General features: G+C 48.0%; 1 protein-coding gene across 1 annotated transcript; it reads right to left on the bottom strand.

Moving 5' to 3' along the window:
• Nucleotides 1-333: 333 nt before the first annotated feature.
• LOC144934538 (E3 ubiquitin/ISG15 ligase TRIM25-like) lies at nt 334-24677 on the bottom strand. The gene is made up of 6 exons (XM_078860438.1): nt 23221-24677; nt 14146-14241; nt 7877-8110; nt 5961-5983; nt 5116-5270; nt 334-1456 (listed from the first exon to the last, which is right to left on the bottom strand). Exons 1-6 carry the CDS (start codon nt 23833-23835, stop codon nt 915-917), a joined length of 1665 nt encoding a protein of 554 aa, XP_078716564.1. The 5' UTR covers nt 23836-24677; the 3' UTR covers nt 334-914.

Genomic DNA, 24677 nt, shown 5'->3' with positions numbered 1-24677 from the left:
CCCATTGTAGTAAACACACACCGGGGTTAAATTCACAATCACAGTAACGTGCGGATAGACCTCGCTTAGCACGTCCCCCCATAGAACGACGATTCGTTAGAGCTCTTTTTGTACTTGAGAAAATGTTGTATGAAAATAAAAAAATGAAACTAAACGAATCTACAAAGCGCTTTTCGAGCGAGAACGGTTCAGCGGGGTCGTCCGAGAAAACGTCCCCCCACCCCCATCATTAGCTCAGCCAATAAGAGCGACGCATGGCTCTGAGCCAATCAGCACCACCACCACCCAACCCCGCCCCCCCGTGATTCGATTATCACAAATTGTGGTCACGATTACATTAAAACAAAAACAACAAAAAATCTGTTTGTTTAGCCAGGTGAGAACTCACGAGACCAGGAATCAGAGTTTCAGGCTCCTCCTAAAAGAAACCTCACCACAGACATTTAGACCGAGGGCATCGCTAAGACCATGGAGGTCTCCTGGAGCACTTCTCTGAGAATGACCCAGATTGGGAGCGCTTTGACTCCCCCCACCACCGCCATGTAGTAGTATACTGGAATGCAGTCATGAGTACAGTACATAATACTTCATGGATGATGTTTTAATATTATTTTCACTGATTTAACATTTATCGTCTACATTATTATTATTATTAGAGATGTTACCGATAGACCAATGAAGCCCCTCGTATATATATATTGCTCATACGAAAGAAATAACTCCGGTGTGTCGGGAACGCGTTCCCCCCCGTACGCACAACGGTTTGACGGTTTGAGGGCCCCCTGTTTTTAGCACCAAATCGACGAGCGCTCCTTCCTCCGGGAAAGCGCGTGCAGAGCGCTAAGCGAGGTCTGCCCCGCCGTGCAGCTGTTGAGAGCGACCGTTAAAAAAAAATGTGATCGTCCTCGTGACTTTTAGAAGAGGAGCCCAAAATCACAGAGGGCAAGCGACGAGGCAGGGTAGACGCCGAAGGCGGGGTACAGGGGTTGCGCGAAGCTACCCGTGAACGAGTGGAGCAGCGCCATCGACTGCGCATTGTAAAACGCGATAGTGCCGGCCTCGTAGTCGAGGTGCACACCCAGAACCTCGAGCGGCTGGCGAACGTCGACGACCACTTTGTTGCCGTTGTGCCAACCGGAAAACTCGCCGTTGGCCAGCGAGAAGCACCAGGACACGGAATTGTTACCCAGCACGTTCCTCTCGTTGTGCCGCTTCCTGCCGATGGAGCCGTAGGCGACGCCCACCTCCCACTGAGCGCCGCACTTCACGTACACCTCCCAGTAGTGCTGGCCCGACGAGAAGCTCTCCGAGCAGAGCACCTGGAGGACGCACTCGAACCGCTGGGCGTTGTCCGGGTAGTCCTGCACTTCCTCCGAGTACGTTGCCATGTGGTAGTCTTTGGAAATCAGCAGGTTGGGATGCGCAGTGCTGACGTCCATCACCAGCTTGCGCTTGTCTGCGGAAAAAATAAATAAAGCCAAGGGTTTTAAGTTCGGTTTACACCGGTGGTTCTCACGTGGGGGGGGGAGGGGACACGGACCCCCTGGGGGGTTGACGTGACAATGTTCCAGGGGGGTTACGTGAGGCGATTTATAAACGTGTAAAATTATATTGTACGTGAGAATCATTGGTGAATCATCATCATGTATGAATCTGCCAATATAAAATAACTACGATAAGATTTTAATCCGTATAGTAACCTACAACGATATAAAATACCTTTCTAAACTCATCGATCGTAAACAATGTGGTGTCCAAGAGTAACCAGCAAGCGCGAATAAATAACGTCACACGCATGCAGAGCATGCATTGAATTTCTTTTTTATTCGCTTGCAGTTGCGAGCTGGTTAGGATGGCATTACAAAATGGACAATTGGTTAAAATATTTATGATCATTATTCATACATTTATTTCTCAGAACCATGTTAGGTCTGTTGTATATGTCGGATTACTAAATTTTGATAAAAATAATAAAAAGTAATGAAATTGTAAAAAAGTTCATAAATCGTATAAATTATGCTAATGTATGTATTTATATGCATAAATTATGATAATCACGGAGATAATCATAGTAATTTATGGAAATGCTTGCGATTATGTTAATGTGTGCAGTTATGAAAATTAGGCTTAGCTTCGTTATCCAGAGTTGTATCAATTGGGATAAAACGATTATCTTTGATTAAACATGTACTGATTATCTTAGTGTGTTTATGTTATGTTAGGTCTCCAAATTCATATCTCATCGCAGGATACAGTTCTTATGAATAAGACAGTTTTGCATGGACTTGTAAAGAAACACTCGAGATACTTCTGTGTTAACAATTTTTATTCTAAACTAACATATGACACTCTAATATGCAAAGGCAAGAGTATACGTCAATATATTCATTGGCGAGATTATGTAATTAACGAAACTGAAGGGCTAACACTCTTCTAACAACCGTAATTTCTACTTTCCCACCAGACATCTCAGTAGTTCCCCCATGTATCGAGCACAGGCATGCAACGATATTCATGAAGGCAATACAAGCAACTGATTGTATCCCAAAGGCGAAGCATACGTCAATCGATTCGTCGGCAAGATTATATTTGTTAACGGAATGTTTGAGACAATGGTGGTTGCGGGCGTCTGTGTTGGTGGAAGAGCGAATCTGGCTCTGTTTTAATTAATTCTTCGGCGAGACTCTATGACAAAGAAACAGGTTTGACACGATATTCTCTCTCTGTAAACGTGTTGATTCGCAATGAGGATTTCGAGAGTTTTAGTTTGCATCGACGAATCTATTGGTCGTTTATGCGATAAGAGAAACGAAAATAAAAGGCAAGAAAAACTTTACACTCTTATAATCGACGGATTCTTAATTACTCAGAGGGCCACGATTCCTCACGGCCAGCTGGTGTTCCAACTTTATAATTAGTCTTCTGATGATTGTCTAGGGTTGGTCCCATTGTGAGAGAGGTGGATTGTCTCTTGGATAAATTATTGCATGCCCCGCGGAAAGTAGATGTGTGTGTGTGTATGTGCTTCCTTGAGGTTGTGAGTGGGGGAGGTGATACGACCGACTCGGAGATTTTCCTCTCGCCCGTGCAGGTTGCAGCCGCGACTTTCTCCCCTGGGAGATGAGCGGCGTCGGCCCGCTGCTGTTCGTGGAGAGGCTTGCCCGCTGGGTGGTGCCCGGCGGCGCTTGGCGGCGCTTGGCGGCCCTCAGCGCAGGCACCCGTACTCTGTGACTCTGACGGCGCGGTGGCGCATTCTTTGTAGCTGACGGCACGGTGGCGCGTTCTCTCTCTCCACTGCTGGATGACGACTCGGTTCTCGTTGGTGCTGGTCGATCTGTGCGTGTGTATTAAACACACGGCGCATGCACTGGCGCTGTCCTCTTCCTCACGGCCGTTCGATCAGGCTTCCTCCACTGCTTCGTGCTCTCTGCTTTGCTCGCTTGGTCGACGCTTGGCGATCTCCGCCCTTTCTCCAGGTTGCTTGCTGGTTGTCGCTCTGGCGATGAACGATGCTTTCGTTCGTTGCTGGGTGGACGTTGGGTGTCTTCGTTGGCTCGAGAGCGATAACTGGAATCTCCGTCAGTTTCACTCGCAGCTCGGCGGCTCAGTGTAGCGATTCTTCTTAGGTGGTGCAGACCTCAGCTTGTCAATGCACGTCGCTACCCCGCGAACATCGTCAAAATGGATGACGAAATAGCTCCTTCGTTGGCGGCGACGAGGTGAGATGGGGGGGGGGGCTGAGCCCCGGTGGCATATTGTTGAAGGGATTTTGCCTCAGCTTATATCGGGAAAATCCACTCGTTTTTTTTCGAGTTGTTCAAAGGACCGGAACCATAACTTTTTTTTTGTTTGTGTGCGTGGACACATCTGCATCCGTGTGTGTCGTGTGTGTGTCCATCCGTGTGTGTCGTGTGTGTGTCCGTATGTGTGATTTATTGGAGGAATAAGGTTCTTCAAAGAAACAGCTGTCCGTAATAATTCTGGAAAGAGGGGGGGGGGGGTTCCTCGCGAAACGGCGTCACATGTGAGTCATCCGACGAAAACCGGACTGACATTCGCGTTTGCACCGAGATTGCAAAATCATAATCCACGTTTTCGGTTTGGATTATGAATAATATTGGTCGCGAAAGCCTACGCGTTAAGCGAGTCTATAATCCCTTCCCTCGCTCTGGGCGTTTATCCTTTGTTTCACACAGCTTTAAGTTGTTCGTTTGGTTTGGAAGTTAAAATGAGACTCACTTTGCTGCTTAGTATTATTGTGATTTTATTGTAAGTGATTCAAGGTATGTTGTAGCCGTGTTCACGGTATTTCCATCGTGGTTTGATTTCTTTATGGGGAGATGTTATTTGCTCGTGTGCGCAAATCTTGCTTTTCGTGCTGCAGGGAGACAAAGACGGCTGTGCTCGCTCTCCCCACTCGCTGCAGTTGTGTGTCTTTAATTAGAGTGAGGATCGATAATGTTTGCTTAATCTTCATGGCTAAGTTGGTAACTTGTATAACTAATATGGCTCGAAACCCATTTGTTTGCTTTCTTGTTGCCAATTCTATTTTTTTTTAGCCGTTAAGAATATAATTATATGTGTCTCTTGGTGCCTGTTTCTTGTATTGTGAGGGGGCCTTTTGAAGTGTGTGTATTGTCCTAACACCCTCTTGCAATTTCCCCCCCCCCCTATTTCCTCTTGTGTGCAATTCGGGGAGGTTTTATGACATGTATGGCTGTCTCTGTCATGCTTTCTGGCCTTTTGAAGCGAGGTGTGCGTGCATCTGTGGAAGTGGGGAAACGGGTTTTCGCTCGTCTTTGTTTGCTACCAAGTTGCTTGCTTGGTGTCTGTTAAAAAATATATATATTATTGGCAGAATTATTCTTAATATTCATTTTTGAAAAAGGAGCATAGATACAACAGGTCAGGCAAGGAGATACTCGGTTGAAACTAAATTCAACAAGGGGTGCAGTAGCCAGAAAAGGTTGAGAACCACTTGAGGAAATCATCTCAGTACGGGGGCATGGGAATTAAACGATGGCAAGAATCCTCCAAACACCACTGCTGAAAGCTTAAAATTATTTTAAACGCACAGACACTTCAATTTGCGAACTGCAAGTCGCTCACACGTACTGAACATCCTCCACGGGTAGAGATTTCTCGTCTTTTGCATCTTGTCCATCTGCGCGAAAATGCTGTCCAGCCACGACAAGTGCTCCGTGATGCCGCGCTCGTCCAGGGCAGGAGGCTCCACCTTGTCTGGGATCTGCGTCAGCGCCGCGTCAATCCTGCACCACGACCCGCACGGCAAACACACGCGCGCGCACGCACGCACGCACGCACATGCATGCACAAACGCACACGCACGCACACACGCGCACACACGAACGCACGCACGTACGCACACGCACGTGCAGTCATTTAGCTCTGTCTATCGCTCCTGGTGGATCGTGCAACGATTATCTGAACCGGTCCTAGGCCACCCCTAGGTCAACTCAGTCTCAAATGAGTACCCGGTGCGGTGTGTAAACATCGATACTAGGGAGACGAAGGCGGCTGGGCGTGGTGCTGGCCACCCACCCCCTCATGTGCCGTGCCGGCCTTGATAGGTGTTTGCTAAAGGCACTCGCCCCAACAGTCTGTTAAGGATATACAGGGGATCTTTGTCTTTGTGTGAAGGTGAACGGTGGATCATTCACAGCCCCTCGTCCATCCACTGCTGAATGAAGGGCCGCCTCGCGAAAATTTTTAATCGGGCAAGTTGTTTAACCGTACTTCATGCCGGTCGGCGCGTTGTGGTGCAAGTAGGGGACAAGGATCGGTTTAGACATCACCCAGAGCAGCTGACGTTAGCCACGGCTCGGACTCGAACTCGGGTCACCAGGGTCTTATCGCAGTGCACTAACCACTGTGCCACTTTCTACTCCCCCAAAAAACACACACATGGCACAATTAGTGAGAAAATGTGAAATAATTACCTTTGAGAATGTATTGGATATTCCTAAAAAAACAAAGACATTTACATTATTAATTATAACACACAAAATGCATTGTTCAATAAAATTTAATGCATCACGTTGGTTATAGTATCATGTGATATAAAGTAAATCTTTTTTCGAATGGATTAATAGCAACAGATTAAAATGTAATTTTCAGATTAATTATCCACTCAATTGTCTGTTCAGAAGCAAGAGTGGATCTCGTCCGTTCCTCCTAAAAAGGAGTGAAGACAACGGCAGATTGTTTCCGATGCAGGCCACGGTTTGGGATTCATGGCCGCACAATTCGCAGGCCGCTTAATCTTCTGATGCGCCATTTGTGCATCAGGTGGCCATGTCGGCCATGCCTTGTCCTGATTAAGTAAATGACAACACAAGTTGCACAAATTTGGATTCCTATTGGTGTCACAATGCGACCGCATCTCCAAATGGTGTACGGAATCAGTGATCATATTATTTCACGGAAAGGGTAAAGGAAGGGGAAGGTCTGCGAGCCTGGACCTGAACAGGGGCATGGAGTTGACAGCACAGATGGCTGGGGGGGGAAAGGGAATTTCAGACTGTGGGGTCAGCGGAGGAGAATGAGTGACCTCCCACTCAGTAAAATTTCATTGGGTGGGGGGGGGGCTTTGACAGAAAGCCTTGTTTGGTGGAGCGGAGAGTGTGCGGAGGGGGAGTAGAGTGAGATGGGAGGGGAAGGGGCCAAGTCTTGAGGATGGTGAATGTGATTTCGAAGTTGATCCGGGATAAGCATTGGAAGCCAGTGGAGGGATTGGAGCACTGGAGTGATGTGGACCCTGGTTTTGGGTTGAAGTGGGAGGTCTAAGCCATGACATTTTGTATCTTCTACGGTTAGGAGATGAGGGATTTTAGGAGGCTGCAGAGGAGAGTGTGTACAGTTTAACACGTAGTAGTAGTAGGCTTTCGCGACCAATATTATCCATAAGAGGTATTTTTTGGTTAGCTCACATATAGATGTGTCGTTAAACCCGCCACCACCCGACACAGACAATTAGTAAGGCCATGTAAACAAAAACATGCTAATTAGTTACTAGTTCAGCACACCGGAGTGTTGGAGGTGGGTTGTTGTGGGTTTACTTTCCAACACACAACCCGTGAGTAATGAACTAGTTAACCAATTGGCACGTTTTGTTCACATGACAAACCTTACTAATTGTCTGTGGTGGGTGGTGGCGGGTTTAACGACGCATTTACATTTTTATATTTACGCGATCCAACCCAAAAAAAAACACCTCCATTATAGTGAGAGTTGCAGTTATCGATTCGGGATATGATGAAAGCCACGGATGAGGGTCTGAGCAGCAGCTTGGTGCAAGGATATGGCGGAGACTTTCGCAGGTCGGAGGAGTGAGGCAGGGAGATAATGAGAACTTCTTAACCCTTTCCCGTTCCGATTGACGCACGAAACAGAAGAAAAATAAAATAAAATAATTTTATCTGTACTGAGGCTCCCAAAAGGCCATGCGGGAGGGGTGTGTGGCAGATTTGGCGCTGGCTATAGTAAAGTGCGGCGGTCGTGTCACTCCGGTTCTCTGCGATGACTAACAACGTCTTTAAAAACAACGAAGCGCTACTACACCTCTCTTAATAAAATTAACGCTGAACCGCTCGCGCGTTCCCAAGATCCAGCAGTGAACGGGACACCCACCAACCCTGCAACTTGCGGTCGTCTCGAACACGGGAGAAGGGTTAACGCCGGCCTCGGCGGGGGATAAGCAAAACGGGACGGATTAGCAAAAACATCGAGATGCTGACTACGGTGCGTTGCTAGCGTGGGCCCCCTCGTGGAGTAGACGACGGGCAATTGTTGCGGATCTCTCTCTCACTGCATCTGCACACCGATATTGCTGCTGCTGCACAGGGCGTCCTCTCACCTGCACGAACGACAAGCTGTCCGTCGTCTGCAGCAGCTGGCGCGCGGCGGCCTCCAGCGCCTGGATCTCGGCGAGGCGTGCGTCCAGGCGGTCGGCGTCCTGCTTGGTCTTCTGCAGCGCCTTGGCTTGCTCGCCGCTCAGTGCCTGCTTTGCAGCCTTCGCCTCTCGCTCGAGGAAAGCCTTCACGTCCTTTTGCCTCCCTTCCACCTTGCCCACGTGGGCCGTGAAAGCAGTCTGTCTCAGGAGAAGACCGAATGCGCGGGCGTGCGTAGGGGAGTCATTACGAACGATGAATGTCCCTTCTCCCCCCCCCCCCCGGTACCTCCGATTAGAGCGATTGGCTACGGTGCGAAGGAAGTTCAACGTACACATTATGGCTGAGGTGGCTGAACGGGTCAGGGGGTTAGAGCTGCGAGCTTGGGACACTGAGAACCGCGGGGGTTTGAATCCAGGTTTTAGCCACCCCGTGGTCGAACTGGGTTCTCAATGAAAGCACGCATGTTGAGCGCCTCGACCCAAGTCAGCAACGCCCGAGCGGGAACCATCATCAAGGCAGAAACGTAAATGTTAGGTAAAAGTATCATTAACCAGGTCTGGATTTTTCGATGGCGCAGCCATTATTGCAACCAATGGAATTGAATTTCAAGAACTGATTGAAGAACTTAACAAAGGAGGCTGCAACGCTGATAAATTGAATGTGATTCGAGTAAAGAAGACAAATCTAAAAGAAAATATACATTTAAAAAGACCTTCAGGCTATACTGTGACTCACACAAGACATGCCATCACTTAAATTACCTTTATTTATTTATTTATTTATAACAATTTAAAAGGCAATATATTACAAGTGTCAGATTTTTTTTTATTGGATTCAATAAAAACATTTATTGCAATAATGGCTTCATGCAAAATAAATAACTTTGTCACTGTAGTTGTGTTTACACAGTTCATCATTTTTTAAATAAATTCCGCAAAGCAGCGCGATAGGGGGGTCATGGCCCCCCGAGGCGTGATCGTTGCAGGGTGGGTGTTGAGGAGATCGAGCGTTGCTCCCTCTGTCAGAGGAAAGATTTTTTTTACTATTTTTATTTTACCAGGTAAGGCCCCACTGAGCTGTATAGCTTTTTTTCAGAAGCGACCTGGTTATCACAAATTACAGCTCAACAAAGTGGCCTATCAACATCACTTGGAAATTTATAGCAGCCGAATATTCAAAAATGCGTGATGTTGATTCTAAATGTGGAGGGAAAAATCGGAGGACACGGAAAAAAATCCTCGCGAGCACGGGAAGAGAGAGACACACACACTCCAAATATGCAGCAGGCATCAGGGTCGGGATCAAACTTCATCGGAATAAACACCTTATCAGAATAAAGCACACGCAGTGTTTATCCATTTCGATGGATAAACTACCACTGTTGTCAGTAACAGGGTAGTCACCTACGTTTATATAAAACATCAGAAAACTGGAGCTGCATGGCCTACTCACCAACCAAGTCAAATAATTCTATATTTCTTATATATTTATGTCAGTCGGTATTATTGTTCAGTTAGAACTACCCCAATCACTCAAAATTAGACCGATTCCCTAAACACTATCCAATACACAACCGTGTGACAAGTGGGATTACCAGAGAGAGAGAGACGGAGTGCATACACAGAAAGAGGGAGTGCAGGGAGAGAGAAGAGAGTGCACAGAGAGAGAAGAGAGTGCAGAGGGAGAGGGAGAAGGGAGTGCAGAGAGAGAGAAGCGAGTGCACAGAGGGAGAAGGGAGATAGAGAGAGTGCAGAGAGAGAGTGCAGAGAAGGGAGTGCAGAGAAGGGAGTGCACACAGAGAGAGATGCGTGGTCCAAGGAGCCCATGAGCTGTAAACTTTTCACCGAGTCGCTCGTTTTAGCCACGCACTTTTGGTTCCGTTCCACTTGAGAGGTCCGTCCGTATTTGTAAGCGATTCAAATACTGCCAACGTACTCAGAAATACACCTATAATGTGATGGACATCCTAGTACAATACCAGGATTTGAACAAATATTTGTCGGCATTTCCCATTAAAAATATCGTGGGGGAAAAAAAAACACGCTTAAGCACGCGTGCCTTGATGTTTGCCCGTGAATATTAACGAAACTTTGAATATCGAACTTGGGGGTATGAAATTTAAATAAATAAAATTTTAAATCATAAATTCCAGCGGGCTTCATGAAACATACATCAACGATTCAGGTACACAACACAGAGGACATGAAAGGGGGTTGACACCAGCACAGCCCACACAATACGGATTACAGTGCAATGGAAACCTTAGACCGAATGTTTCATCGCTCTGATAGCCCTGTATGAGAAGCAAAAAAAGGGATTGGGGGGATGCCAAAATGCCCTAAATGAATGCTCTTAAGAATGAATGCCCACTGGGGGAAGAGGTAGTGAAGGGGATCCATGTTTGGTGGTACACTTCCTTCCTGCCCCTTAGTTCGGCACGTAGATGCTCTAGAGAACATGCATTAACTTTTAAAATAAGGTCGGACTTGTGTGCGCCGTGCCTCATACAGTTGTGCGCAGTGCAGCACAGCACATGCGTGTGGCTGGTACCTGCAGTCCCATGCCACATTAAAAGTTAAGAGTTGGAAACAGATTTTTTTTTGGGTTAGATCGCGTAAATATGAATGTGTCGTGAAACTCGCCACCACCCGACACAGCCAATTGGTGAGGTTTGTCAGGCTGAGTGCTGTTTGGAAGCGTATTATCAAGTAATACACAGTTTAACTGCATTCCTATCTATACTGGTTACCATACATCAATGATGATTAATTGAGCAGCCAATAAGAGTTATTGCGATTTTTGCACCCAAAAATGACAGGATGTACATACATAATGTAAATACATAATGCACATATATAATGTGCATGCATAATACGCATGTGTGATATGCATACAAATGTATGTTGAATAACTGTGAATAACCCAAGTAATAATATAGATCCATTGTAATATATGACATTAACCCACCCCCGCCTCTGGTCTTCGCACACCTGATTGGCTCACAGTGATGACATCACATTTACCCCCACCTCTATTTAAGACCAAAACAGTATGAGGATATCTCCACAACTCTGTGGCTGTCGCCTGATGATGCTGGTTGTTGTTATAATTACTAGCGAAACGTCACGGTATTTGAATTGTAAATATTGTCGTGGGTGTATTGTCCAACATGAGTGTGCTGAACTATCAGTTAACTATTTGGTTATTTCGGTAAAGTTTTTTCTTGCTGTGGTTGTGCCACCTGATGACGATTGCTTGTGTTGCGATGAAAACGTCATGATCTATTATTTTTCTACCTACGTGACTGACCGAAAGAACCAAAGAGTATGGATTCCTGCAGTCACAAAAGCTTAAACTCAAGATATCAGCTAACTGGTACGTTTTGCTTATGTGACAAACCTTACAAATTGGCTGTGTCAGGTGGTTGGAGGTTTCACGACACATTTATATTTACGAGATCTAACCAGTGGCGGCTCGTCAATAGAGGGCGCAGGGGCGCCGCCCCCATCAAGATTCAAGAATATACATATGTAGTGGTGATACGCGCTGGGTGTGTACGTCATGTGCCAGCGCGTATGTACGTGTGTGTGTGGTGACGCGCGCTGACGGGGAGGAGCAGGCGTCAGTGCGCGGGTGGGGGTAGTGCTGCTGATTGGCTGTGTGCCGGTGACGCGCTGAGAGGGAGTGATCGGGTGGCAGCGCGGTGTGATTGGTCGAGGAGTGGAAACACGCGCTGGGCGGAAACGGATCGTAGAGATAGCGCGTGGTGATTGGGTAACTGAGGAGCGGTGCCGACGTTGAGGTCCGCATCCGCTCCGTCTCCCGGGAGGAAGAGATATATAAGATGATGCACAGAGGAGTAGAGGGCAGAAGTGGAACCATCTAAGAATGAAGACGAAGGTGCAGAGATAGAGCCCGGAGAGGAGAGTAATGGAGAGGAGAGGAGAGTAATGGAGAGTAGAGGAGAGTAAGGTATAAGTGTGTAGCCAGAGAGAGAGAACGGTCTACACGAGCTGAGTAATGTATAGTGTGTAGCCAGAGAGAGAGAACGGTCTACACGAGCTGAGTAATGTATAGTGTGTAGCCAGAGAGAGAGAACGGTCTACACGAGCTGAGTAATGTATAGTGTGTAGCCAGAGAGAGAGAACGGTCTACACGAGTTGAGTAATGTATAGTGTGTAGCCAGAGAGAGAGAAAGGTCTAGTACGAGCCGAGTATGCATACGGTGTAGCCAGAGAGAGATGCAAAGTCTACACGAGGCAAGTGGAGAGTGTAGCAGAGGCGCAGAGTCTACACGAGACGAGAGAAGAGTGTAGCCGAGGCGCGGAGTCTACACGAGGCACAGAGAGCCAGCAGCACAGAATCTAAGAGAGTCAAGAGAAGCGTAGGGCGGAGAGAAGAGGTCACGAGTTGTACCGTTGTATGGTGACCGCATTGTGAAGAAGAGAGGCCACGCGTTGTATCGTTACAAGTCAAGATTTAATAAAAGAAGTGTGTTCCCGTCAAGGAGTTTCCTGCCGTCATTTTCCAATACTTCACATATACAAAAATTATATAAAAATACATAAATAAAATATTTTTTTCATACGATGTGCCGGCTGGTAGTAAGAAAAGCATCAGCATTTAATAAAAACTGGCTTTAATCGGTCAACTATTTTCTATGTTTTTCAATGTGTTTCATGCGGGGCGCCGGACAAATGGATGTCTATGTGAGACTTTAAATTTTCGGACAGCATGTGACCTGAAGCTGGTCTCTAATTGGTTTCTTAAAGATTCTCCTCGGGGCGCAAGTCGTTGCGTCCCTGGCCAATCAGAATTGGATACATGTTATTTTATCCAATCTGATTGGTTCTCATCACCTGTCATTCAAATTTACGCTCTGGGCCACTACTGCGAGTGCGCAGGCGACACCACTTCGACACTTGCTAGGCTGATCAAATTTTTTGTGTAAACAATGGCAGCAGTTCATCCAAATTCTGTAATTTATTTACAAAAAAACCCTTTCACAAGGCTTTCGCTGGAAGAAATAAAAAAGATAAAGGATCTCGGACCGGACCAACCCGATTTACAAATCCAGCAGCAGGCCAGTGACAGAGGACGAAGCTACACACGAAGCTTCACCCGCGCTTGTTATGAGAAACAGAGGTGGCTGGCTGGATGTGATGTTAGCAATTCTCTTTTTTGTTTTCCCTGTCTTTTATTTCAAAGTGTCGGCACTGAAGTTTTGTGGACAACGACGGGGGTAAGAGACCTCAAACATCTCTCTGACAAATGCAAACGTCATGAAAGTAGCCGCAGCCATATTGATAATAGCATGAAACTAACGTTTTTATGTTCAAGTAGGAAACATGCTTTTTGGTACTTTGGTCTGAAATGAATATAAAAGAGAAACATTTATGTTCAAGTAGGAAACATGCTTTTTGGTACTTTGGTCTGAAATGTATATAAAAGAGAAACATTTATGTTCAAGTAGGAAACATGCTTTTTGGTACTTCTTTTGGTCTGAAATGTAAATAAAGATCATCAAAATTTATATTCAAGTAGTCAAAATGGTTTTTGGTACTGCTTTATATTTATTTGCCCCCCTCAATAAAATAAAAAAAATGCGCCCCCCCAAAAAAAATATCACCAGCCGCCACTGGATCTAACCCAAAAAATGACTTTATTATGGAGAGTAAGAACTCATCTGCAACGATGGCAGCTGTGTAGGGATTGCCACCAACCCCTGCGTGCAACCCGGTACAGTCCAGGGTTTGGCGTTTGTGCAGCAGGAATTGATTTTGTACCGACATCTGCTACTGGTATCTTGTTCAACTTAATCGCAGTTTTACTGCACAGCTTTGACAGACCATTCTCTCTCCTCGCCCCTCCCACTCCATCCTGTCCCTCCCCTCTAATCCTTTTGTGACCCCACGTGTGCCCTCTGTTGCAGTCACTCATTCCTCGAACCCTTGCACCGCCCCTTGGTCTCGTGGATTCTTCTCCGGGTCCTCCGGTTTTTCCCTCCACATTTAGAATCAACATGCATTTACAGTATTTGGGCTGCTATAAATTTACACGTGATAAGCCACTTCGTTAAGCTATCACTTGTTGGCCTTACCTGATAAATCACTCTTTGTAAAAGCGCCTTGAGCTAAGGCGCTCTAAAAATAAATGAGAAATATGTCCGGGTTTCATCTGTCGGAAAGGTGGGGTGTTGTGGCTGAGAAATGTTTGAAAGGAGAGCGATTACCTTCATGTCGCGGTCTCTGGCCGAAAATTCCAGCTTGTTGTCCCTTATTGCTTTCATTTTACGCTGCAAAGCGTCCAGCTTGTCCCTTAGAGCTTTCTGAAAATAAAGGTTGGACAGAGATTTCATCAAGGAGCATAAACCATGGTCGCGCGAACTCCGGTCATCCTCACAGCAGCAGCGGCAGCTTTTGGCTGGACATTGAACAAAGACGGTCGCCACATCATTGCGCGGCGCTTGCAGATGCGCTTCTGTGGCTGTCTGGAACGCTCTTCCTTCCGAAATTAGGAAGCCATTGGGAGCTATGCACTTTAAAATCATCTAGATTGACAAACTCATTTATTTAGAACTGCATTTTGTGTTTATTTTGTTGTCCTTCCCTCGCACCTCCGGTGAGCGTGGTTGGCTACTTATGGTGCGAAAGAAGATCAACATACATATGCTAAATCGCAGTAGTTATCTGTTGGTTGGGTGCAGTGTTTAGAGTGTTGCCACTATGAACCCAGCCACGACTAACATCACTGGCGAGTGGCTTCTGAACCGGATCCTGGACCCCCAACCCCCTCTTCACCAACCCGAATATTCCTTCGGCCCCCAACTTTAGACTTCAAGCCAGCGTGAAGTCTGGTAAAACCACCCCCATGACCTTTAGCCAGCAGTGGCATGATAGAGATCTATACATTATGATATATAGCATTATAATGATTATTATATTGATGGATGTATAAGAACTCGCGTGGCACCGTGGCAGGCTGCTCTGCCGATATCAGCCAGGGCAATCATACAAAAGCAGACCAGACATAAGCTATGGGCTGCACATTAATCAAGCTGGGCGTTGTGACGTACGAAGAGAGTTCGCTGAACGGACGCTGCTGGTGAGAGGCATTTTTTTTTGTGCTGTGTTTTGACAAAGACTGTGTTGCAGCCATCACGATGAATGCCGGTGCACCAAACGCAAAGAACCCCCATCACAGTCAGTGGTGGTGGTGGCACGCCCCCATCTGCCACCTCCTTGTGGACCAACCTATGTGATTTTGAAAAAAACAGTGGGGAACCCAGTGGTGGACCCATTTCCTATTGTCCATCCAAATTCCGCCATGTTGAATGCATCTCCAGGTGCGGGACGGCAGCTGGTCACCCCAACCGGTGTTTTGCCTCTCAAACAAAAGACACAACCTCAACAGCATTCATCGGCTGCGTCCCACAGTTATTTAACGCGATTGTAAGCCTCATTAATGAGAAGGATAAAAAAAATACTTTAAAATCACGGCCAGGTTATTTCCCAAAGCACTCCAGGCAATGGCACTGCTTCGACGTTGTATTTGAACGTATGCAAGTGGCATCAGTGGCGAGATGTTAACTACCTTGCCTGGTATACAGAAGGTCGCGGTTTTGATCCCGATCCTGATTCCTGCTGTATATTTGTAGTGTGCATGTTCTCCCCGTGGTCACGTGGATTTTTCTCCGGATCCTCCGGTTTTTCCCTCTACATTTAGCATCAACATGCGTTTAGAGTACAGTGGTACCTCGGTATACGTCGTTAATTCGTTCCAGAAGGTAGGACTTATACCGAAAATGACGTATACCAAACGAATTTTTCCCATAAGAAATAAAGGGAAAGGAAACAATCCGTTGCAGAGTATAAGAAATTATATTTTATATGGCATATTATACATTAATGGGGTTGTATAAAATAATTTAGACACTACTTATTACTAAAATTCATACATAAATTAAAATAAATGCATAAATACATTAAAATCAGTTTATTTTTATTTTTACATCACTTTACCTTGCTGAGAGGAGTTGATAGCCTACGAGGATGGTGGTGAGGAAGGGGAGGAGGAGGAGATGTTATTTTTTGGAAGGAGAGTCCCCTTCCATTAAAACTTCAGGAAGCTGAAATTCTGGGGTTTTTTCTATTTCACTTTTCTGTCTTTTTTCTTGACTTGGACCTGGTTGAGTCTCTCCAGGTTTGAGTTTTACTAAAAACCTGTCCATTGAAGTTTGTTTTTGCCTTCTTCTAAGAATGTTCCTGAAGTGTGCCATTGTCTGGTCATTCCACACAATACTGTTACGGCTTGTTAGAGCCATAACAGTATTGTGTAAGCGGGTACTGTACGCTGTGACTCATCCCGACCCATACAAGTTCTAGCAAGCGCGTCGTATCCCAAACAAGACGTCGTATCCCAAGACATTTATTTTCTCATCAAAACACGACGTATACCAAATTCGACGTATTCCAAAGCGGTCGTATACCGAGGTATGACTGTATTTGTCTGCTATACATTTCCACTTGGTAAGCCAATTCGTTTCGCTATAATTTGTGATCGCCAGGTTGCTTCTGAAAAAGAGCTATAGAGCTCAGTGGGCCTTGCATATTAAAATAAAAAAAGTTTACTTTTAGTGTAAACACATAACGGTGACCTTAGCTTTCTTATCATTCCCAAGGCATCAGATGGCTGTCTTGACAGCCCAGGACACACAGCGTCTGCGGGCTTTTACTCTGCTCTCAATTTAACAAACGTTGCTAGGATCTCAAACGCATCGCTTGATGGGCAAAATATGCAACTCTGCGCGTGACAAATTATATTCGTAAAATATATATATATATTTCTGCAATGAAACAGTCACCTAAAGTATTTCCCCAATGTTTTTATTTAGTATATGTGCTACATAGAGAAATCTTCACATTCCCCAATTAATGCGATGAAGGAAGTAATTTACCCATTTACAGGCACATTTCTACGGGGAGCCAAAAAAAAACAACATCAACAAAGACAGCTTGGTGATCATACAAACGGCCAATTAGCACAAGCAACATGTTAAAATAATAACATCCTGACAAGCCGTTATTTTGAACCATTATAATACGTCTAATTAGCGTACTTCCAACTTCAAATCGCAGACAGATGGCCCCTCGGCAGGCTCCTGGCTGGGCGGGTGAATCGAGGGCAAAGCTGCAGGTGCGGGAAGCTGAGAGAGCTCACACGATGGGTGTTTAAGTGCGCGCCACACACTCGCGTCTCCTCAAACGAACAGAACCGTGAAAAAAAAATAACAACCCAACAGACAATTGAGGCTGACTGCTCATCTACGTTCCGGCAGGAGAGTGCTACTCATTTTTGTTTTATCAACCCTGGAGGGACAATGGGCCCAGTATAACTCCAATCAGAATTTAAACTGCAAGTTAAACTTCACTAGTGTTGTATTTGACCAGGTAAGGCCCGCTGAGCTCTACAGCTCTTTTTTAGAAGCGACCTGGCCACAAATGACAGATCGACGAAGCAGCTCATCAGGTGGAAATTTTCGCAGCCAAATTCTCTAACCGCACGTTTCTGCTCTCTCAACCGCTGAGCCATCCAGCTGTTTTAAAACTGAACTCCGAGTATAAACATGCCATGAGTAAATAAGTACATTTATAAATGCGCCAACTTTTATAACCCGTGGTTATCCCGAGTGCGCAATATTCACACATTCTAAGCCCGATTAAAGAGTTCTTTCTCGCATTTTCTCCTGAACTTGTTCAATGTCTTTAAAGAGTCTCGAACACGCAGAGGTAGTGAGATCCAGACCGATGGACCCCTGACTGCAAAGCTGCGAAAGTCCAAATCTCGCTGTCCCAGTGTGCGGAACGATCACGGGGGTCACCATGAGCTGCCGAATGAAGATGGCGACGATTGACAGTGGAGGGTGACGGCGCAGAACCTGCACCATTTTACTTTTCAGCGAACGACGAATATGAGCAGCGGTTACATCCTGAAACCAGCAGCATGGATACACACAGACAGGGTGCACAATTCTGCCACGTGTGAACCGTAAATACCATCATATAAAATCCTCACTGGCGATGGCAATAAGCTAGAGGGCAGTGGTTTTCAGAGTGTGGTTCCTGCACCACTGATGGTCCGGGACGGTCCACGGGGGCTGTGATGCAAAATGAAGGTAGGCAAGTTCGACACGTAGCCTTTTTCCACCAATATTATTCATAATAAAGATGTTTTTGGGTGAGATCGCGTTAAATATAAATGTGTCTTTAACCGGCCACCAGAATTATGGTGGCTAGTTGTCATTACCAGGGAAACGTCACGGTACTGAAATTGTAAATGTTGTGGATTTACTCTCCAACACACCGGTGGGCTGAACTAATGAGTGTGTGGGTGGTGAGGAAGGGAGGGGATGAGTAGTGAGGAAGGGAGAGTGCAGTATGTGAACCACCCTACAATTGCTGCACCACACACGTTTTTAATGAGATGATGATGACGACGATATTATTATTATTATTACGGTCCGTTCTCCTATAACGCGGTGCTAGTTGCATTCCTGAAGAACACTGTGTTTTTTTGAAAAAATGCATTATAATAAACAATATATAATATAGGGTAATTCAACAGTCCGTGATAACACGTGAGATGCATACGCAAGCCGAACAAAGACTGAGGCATATGGGTAGCATCTAGAAACATCCAGCAGCATCCCAATGCTTTGTGTGATGCTTAGCTGTGCGACATCGTTCCATTCACTTAATAGCATTATATCCAATTCTCATCCGCGTTATATATATTTTCAAAAATCCTGATACATTCATCACGTTATATCCAATTGGCATTATGAAAACAACACGCGGTGTTGAGGGAGAACCAGACTGCATTTGGCCAGATGCTTGTGCTGTGGCAGCGCGCGGGTCTCGGAACCAGGTCATGAGTTCAAATCCCGTTCAGGAGTCAACTCAGCCTATGTATGTTTAACTTCTTTTGCACCGTACATAGCCAACCGTGCCAATCCGAGGTGCGGGGGAAGGATAACAAACTAAACATGAAAATCAGTTCTAAAGAAATTTGTTTTCAATCTAGATGACTTAAAGGTGCATAGCTCCAGTGGCTTCTTAATATCGGAAGGAAGAGCGTTATAGATGGCCGCAGAAGCGCATCTGAAAGCGCAGCGATGTGGCGACCGTCTTTGTTCAATAGCTTAGCCAAAAGCCGCTGCTGCGAGGATGAAGTAGAATACCACTTTGCGGAACAGCGATTCGAGATAGTTATTAAAACCGGTCCCTGCCACCAATGCTGCAGAGTTCCCACTACTGCGTCAGGGGGACTGCCAATGGAGATGGCGCGCTGCCCAGCTCACTGCCTTCCACTAAGAAGTAGGCGGCAGCACGCTGGCTAGGAAAAGTTAACTACCTCGCCTGGTATACAAGAGGTCGTGGGTTCGATTCCGACCCTGACGTTTGCTGCATATTTGGCGTTTGCTTTTTTCTTTGCCCGTGGTCGTGTGGATTTTTCTCCGGGTCCTCCAGTTTTTCCCTCCATATTTGCAATCAACATCACGCGTTTAAGAGTTTCTGGGCTGCTATAAATTTCCACTTGATAATCCATTTCATTGCGCTATCATTTTTAATTGCCAGGTCACTTCTGAAAAAGAGCTATGGGGCCGTCCATAAATTACGTCACGCGATTTTGGACGATTATTGACCTCCCCCTCGTCACACGGCGTCACAAAAAGTCAGACCCCCCCTAAAATATGACGTCACAAAGCTCTGCCCCCCCCCCCCCCAAATAAATAAAACATGCTTAAAATCGCTTTAAACTATTGTCAATGTAGTGCGTATTTAATATGGCGCTGCACTCTGATGTTGTAGAAAACATTTATTAAAAAGTGTATTTAATTAAGTAGAACGTGTTGTCTATACTTATTTAAAGTTGCGCATTTTCATGTGACGTCACATTTCTCAACCCCCCCCCTCGTCATACATCGTCATTTATGGACGGCCCCTATATAGCTTACTGGGCCTTACCTGTTAAAATAAAAACATTTGTTTCGTTTATAGCTGCACTATTTTGGATGTTCCAAAGGCCTCGGTATGACATGGGGGCGGCTGCAGCAGGCCTCGTGATGCCACGGGCCGGCTGCGGTTTCACACCGCGGTGGGATATGGCTGGACACGCTGCTTTCCACCGTGAGTGCGGGAGGCGATAACAAACATTGCAATCGCCAGCGCAATAGATACGCTGAGAACGACGATAGGGAGCTACGACTTAGCGTGCGCTGTGCTCCCAGCAAGCGAGTCTGTGAAAGCGGGAAGCACTGGCCACGAGGAATGGGGGGATTGAATGCTCCGTTCTCATTACGTGACCCCCACCGCTCTGACCCTGCGCTGCTTCAACACGGTGGGGTGGGGGTGAAAACAGCCTGCGGAGAATTTATTTAGGGTTGTGTCGAGTCGCATGTGTGTCCCGTATTCACGCGCGTGGAGGAGGCACCGATGCACACACCCACAGCTTATCAGTGTAGGCAATGTCTTGAAGGCAGATTGTAGATGCATATGTACGTGTAATAAAAGACTCCGTCAGGCACTGCTGGTCTCCGTTGGTCTTTTATTTAGGTTCTTTCTCCGCACTCCGCTGGTCCTGTCCGCGGACCAGCGTCGTCTCGCGCGCGCCCCGCACGCGCTCCCTCGTCAGCTCCTCCACTCTTCCTCACACCCCGCTGACAGGGGACCAGCGTCTCCTCGCGCGCGCCCACGCACGCTCCTCCGTTAGCTCCTCCACTCCCGCACTCCGCACACCGCTGGCCGACGGCGTGCTGAAGGTCCTTCAGCCACATGGCCGATGGCGCGGATCTCCTCTCACCACCCAACGTGGCTCAGCCTCTTTACTCCCGCAACTCCCCCGATCTCTTCCGGGCTCCCACTTATATCCTCTCCCCCACGTGACCCTGACTCCTCCCCTTCCGGATCGTCAGATCCGGCCTTCCCATACTGCCCTGCTGGCTCCACCCCCATTCACCTCGCTTCCAATTGGAGCCGAAGTGAACGGCGGCCCCTCCCACACGCCCCCCATACTGGGCTCCGCCCCCCAATACCCCGGGCCGTGTGATTGGGCCAGAGGCCAGCAGCAAACCCCATTTATGCTCGCATTACATACGTATGCATTTACTAAAAACAAAACCATTTTTATCTTACGAGGTAAGGGCCACTGAGTTGTACAGCTCTTTTTCAAAAGCAACCTGGCTGTGAAAAAATTATAGCTAAATGAAGTAGCTCATGTGGACATTTATCGTAGCCAAATACTCTAATCGCATGGTTATAAATGTGGAAGGAAAAACCGTAGGACCCTGGAGAAAAATCCACACGACCACAGGGAGAACATGCAAACTCCAAATACTGTATACTTTCTTCAAGGTCAGGATCAAACCCAACACATTCCTGCGGAGGAAGCTGGTAGGAACGTTGAATTGCTCGGTCAATGGCCAGGGTCAACGGGCGTGGTGAGGGCGGGCACAAGCCGGCGTGAGTAGGTTATACGTTGAGTTTTATAAGGGCACCACGGGGTGACCAGCCCCTCCCCCCACCCAGCCTCTCCCCACCCCACCCTCCCCACCCAGCCCCTCCCCACCCAGACCCTTCCTGCACGACGGACGGACACAATAATCCCCTGTGGGCTGGTGTAACCAGGAGGTTCCTACCAGTATAACCTCCTGCATACCAGGCGAGGTAGTTAACATCAGCGGTATTGTAGCAGTTAACGTGATGCGCTATGAACCCGGCGACCTGGGTTCGATTCACGCTCATGTCCAACACCAGTGAAGATTATCTGAACCGGTCCTGGGCTTCTCCTAGGTCGACTCAGCCTCAAATGAGTACCTGGTGCAGTGGCGATACAAAGGCGGTCGGGCATGGTGCTGGCCAAACACCCCCTCGTGTACTGTTCCGGCCTTGAAAGGTGCTCGCTAACAGCACTTGCCCCAACAGCCTGTTTAGCCTAAACGGGTGATCTTTGTGTTTGTGGCAGTGTCACCCAGCCTCCATCCGTTGACTCAACACACACGACCGCCTGCGTTGGTGAGATACGAGGCCCTGATTCAGCAGGAAAATTAATCTTAGGTCTCTAAAACTTTGTAAGAAATGTTCAGTGAGCAATCGGCTTGTTGTTGTTGTGTGCGATTACATCACCCGAACGGTAAAAAGTAAAATTCGCAAATGGTTAAGACGGCGCAACTGGTTTTGCTGCTCCACCCAAGGTATGTACACAGGACGTTGAACTTGTTTCGCAAGCGTGCGTAGCCATCGTTCTCATCGGAGAGGTGCGGGGGGGGCTCAGGTGAAGAGGCCACACCTGCGGAGCGCCAGGCCTTCACTCCCACTGGGAGGAATGTGCGTGGTGTCAGAGGCCATCGAGTGGCTCTGTGAGGGCTATAAAGAGACTCAGCGTAGTAAAAATCCACTGGCCAATACAGACCAACGCGATACAAGTGTACAAGCTGGTCCAGATGGGTCTTGTGACCCCCAATTAATTGGACCCCTAACAATAGTTTTCCATTGAATATTCATTTTGTTTTAAATAAACCCTACTATTAAAAAAAAATTACGTTTTTAGAGAATTCAACGGTGGGTCACGAGACATCTGGACCGGCCTGTACAATGCTGACGTGAATTGATGGAGCCTTCGCCTGGCAAGCTGCTCTAATCAGCTCCAGCGAGTGGCCGTGAGCAGGTGAATTCGCAGGGCTGTCTGCGCCTTCAAACAACAGCGCACGGGGCCATCGGATTCCGGCAGAAATGGTATGGCTACCGACGGTGCTAATGAAGTTCAACATACGTACATAAGAATGATGATGAATGTACGTTCATGTTGAACTTCTTTCGCACCGCACGTAGCCCAACCGTGCTCATTGGACCAGTGCAAAGCGACGTTTGAGTGACTGATGTCACTCAACTCAATGACATCCCAGCGACAGGCTCTATCCACTGCTCTCGCCTGGCGGAGTTCCAACCGAAATATTTCTCCTTGCGCTCCACCACCAACTACCACCACCAACCACTACCAAAGACAAAGATCCCCCGTATAGCCTTAACAAACCGTTGGGGCAAGTGCTGTTAGTGTGTACATATGAAGGCCGGCATGGCACACGAGGGGGTGGGTGGCCAGCACCACGCCAGGCCACCAACCACCCAAACACAATAACCACCCACCAACCACCACCACTACCACCACCAACCACCACCAACAACCATCACCACCCGATCACCACGACCATTAACCACCCGACCACCACCACCCTCTCTCTCCGTCTCACCTTGAGCACGGGGTCCTCCTGCTCCACCCTCACCGCTGCGTGGTTCCTGTGCGCGCCCACCGTGGTGCAGTCGACGCAGACGAGCGCGCCGTCCTGGCGGCACACGTAGCGCAGCCTCTCGCCGTGCTCGGAGCACTTCCTCGCCGCCACGTCCACGGCGGGCTCCACCACCACGTGGTGGCCGTAGGCAGCCGTCGAGTGGGGCAGCGAGTGCTCGGCGCAGAACGAGAGGTCGCAGGTGAAGCACGACTTCACGGCCGCGCGCATTTGCGGAAGGCACAGGGCGCATTGCGGCTGCTGCTGCGGTTTCTGCTGCTGCTGGTGGTTGCGGTGCAACATTGGCGGGGGGTTGTCATCGAAGCAATCCCGCAGCGCCAGCTGCTTCACCACGTTGGCGAGCACGGTGTTCTTCTGCAGCGAGGGACGCGCCGCGAAACGTCGGCGGCACTGCGGGCACGACGGCGCTGCGCCGGCACCCTCCTCGGCCTCCCAGCAGCGCTCAATGCAGCCCTGGCAGAAGTTGTGGCCGCAACCGAGCGTCACGGGCTCCGCGAACTCCTCCATGCACACGACGCACGTCAACTCCTCGCCCAGCTGCTTCAACCTCGAGGCCATCGCGGGCGGGCGGGCGGGCGGGCGGGCGGGTGTCGTGGCGAGCTCAGTACACCAACGTTGCCGGTCCCCCCAGACCCCCTTCACCCAGAGTGAGTTGCGATCACGGCGAGTTTGTCGCAAGGGCGACTTGTTGATGTTGACAGGCGTGAAAGGAGAGTCAAAGTCACCAGGGCGACTTGTTGGTGGTGACAGGCGAGAGAGGTGAGTCAAAGTCACCAGGGCAACTTGTTGCGGGCGACAGACGTGAGAGGAGAGTCAAAGTCACCAGGGCGACTTGGAGGTGGTGGTGGCTCCAAGTCGTTGGTGGACGCGCGGGGAGAAGTGGCGCGGGGTTCGCGCGGCGGATTCCTCAACCTGGCCAGAGGTGTCTCGGCGAGACGATGCCGGAGTGGTCGAGATGAGAGAGGCGATGGCCGGAGTGGTCGAGATGAGAGAGACGATGGCCGGAGTGGTCGAGATGAGAGAGACGATGGTCGGAGTGGTCGAGGTAAGTGAGAAGATGGTCGGAGTGGTCGAGATGTGGAGGGCCGTTGCGGGGTTGAGAGGCTGCCCTCCAATGCCCTCTCCACCCGGGCGGTCGAGGCGAGGCGCTTGAGGAGGAAGTTGAAGTCCCCAAACCGAAACCGGACGACAGCAGCAGCCGCAGTAGCAGGGAGGGCCTCTAGCGAAGCTCTCCCCGACTCCAGCAGCCCCACAAGGCTCACAAAGTCACGAACAGCGCACACATTGCTATGAAAACACTCACAAACTCACTCGCACACAAACTCGTGACACTCGCATGAACACACACAAAACGCATACACTCACGTGAAAACAACAGCCTCACACATACACACACGAGC

This window comes from Lampetra fluviatilis, chromosome 1, assembly GCF_964198595.1.
Source record: "Lampetra fluviatilis chromosome 1, kcLamFluv1.1, whole genome shotgun sequence".
Taxonomy (NCBI): domain Eukaryota; kingdom Metazoa; phylum Chordata; class Hyperoartia; order Petromyzontiformes; family Petromyzontidae; genus Lampetra; species Lampetra fluviatilis.
This window is presented reverse-complemented; position numbering and strand designations above follow the sequence as displayed.

Coding starts and splice junctions, on each gene's coding strand:
- LOC144934538 (XM_078860438.1), bottom strand. CDS start 23,835: ATGGCCTCGAGGTTGAAGCAGCTGGGCGAGGAGTTGACGTGCGTCGTG. Junction 14,242..23,220: donor AGGAGGACCCCGTGCTCAAG/GTGAGACGGAGA, acceptor CTTTATTTTCAG/AAAGCTCTAAGGGACAAGCT. Junction 1,457..5,115: donor CTACCCGTGGAGGATGTTCA/GTACGTGTGAGC, acceptor TTTTTTCCGCAG/ACAAGCGCAAGCTGGTGATG.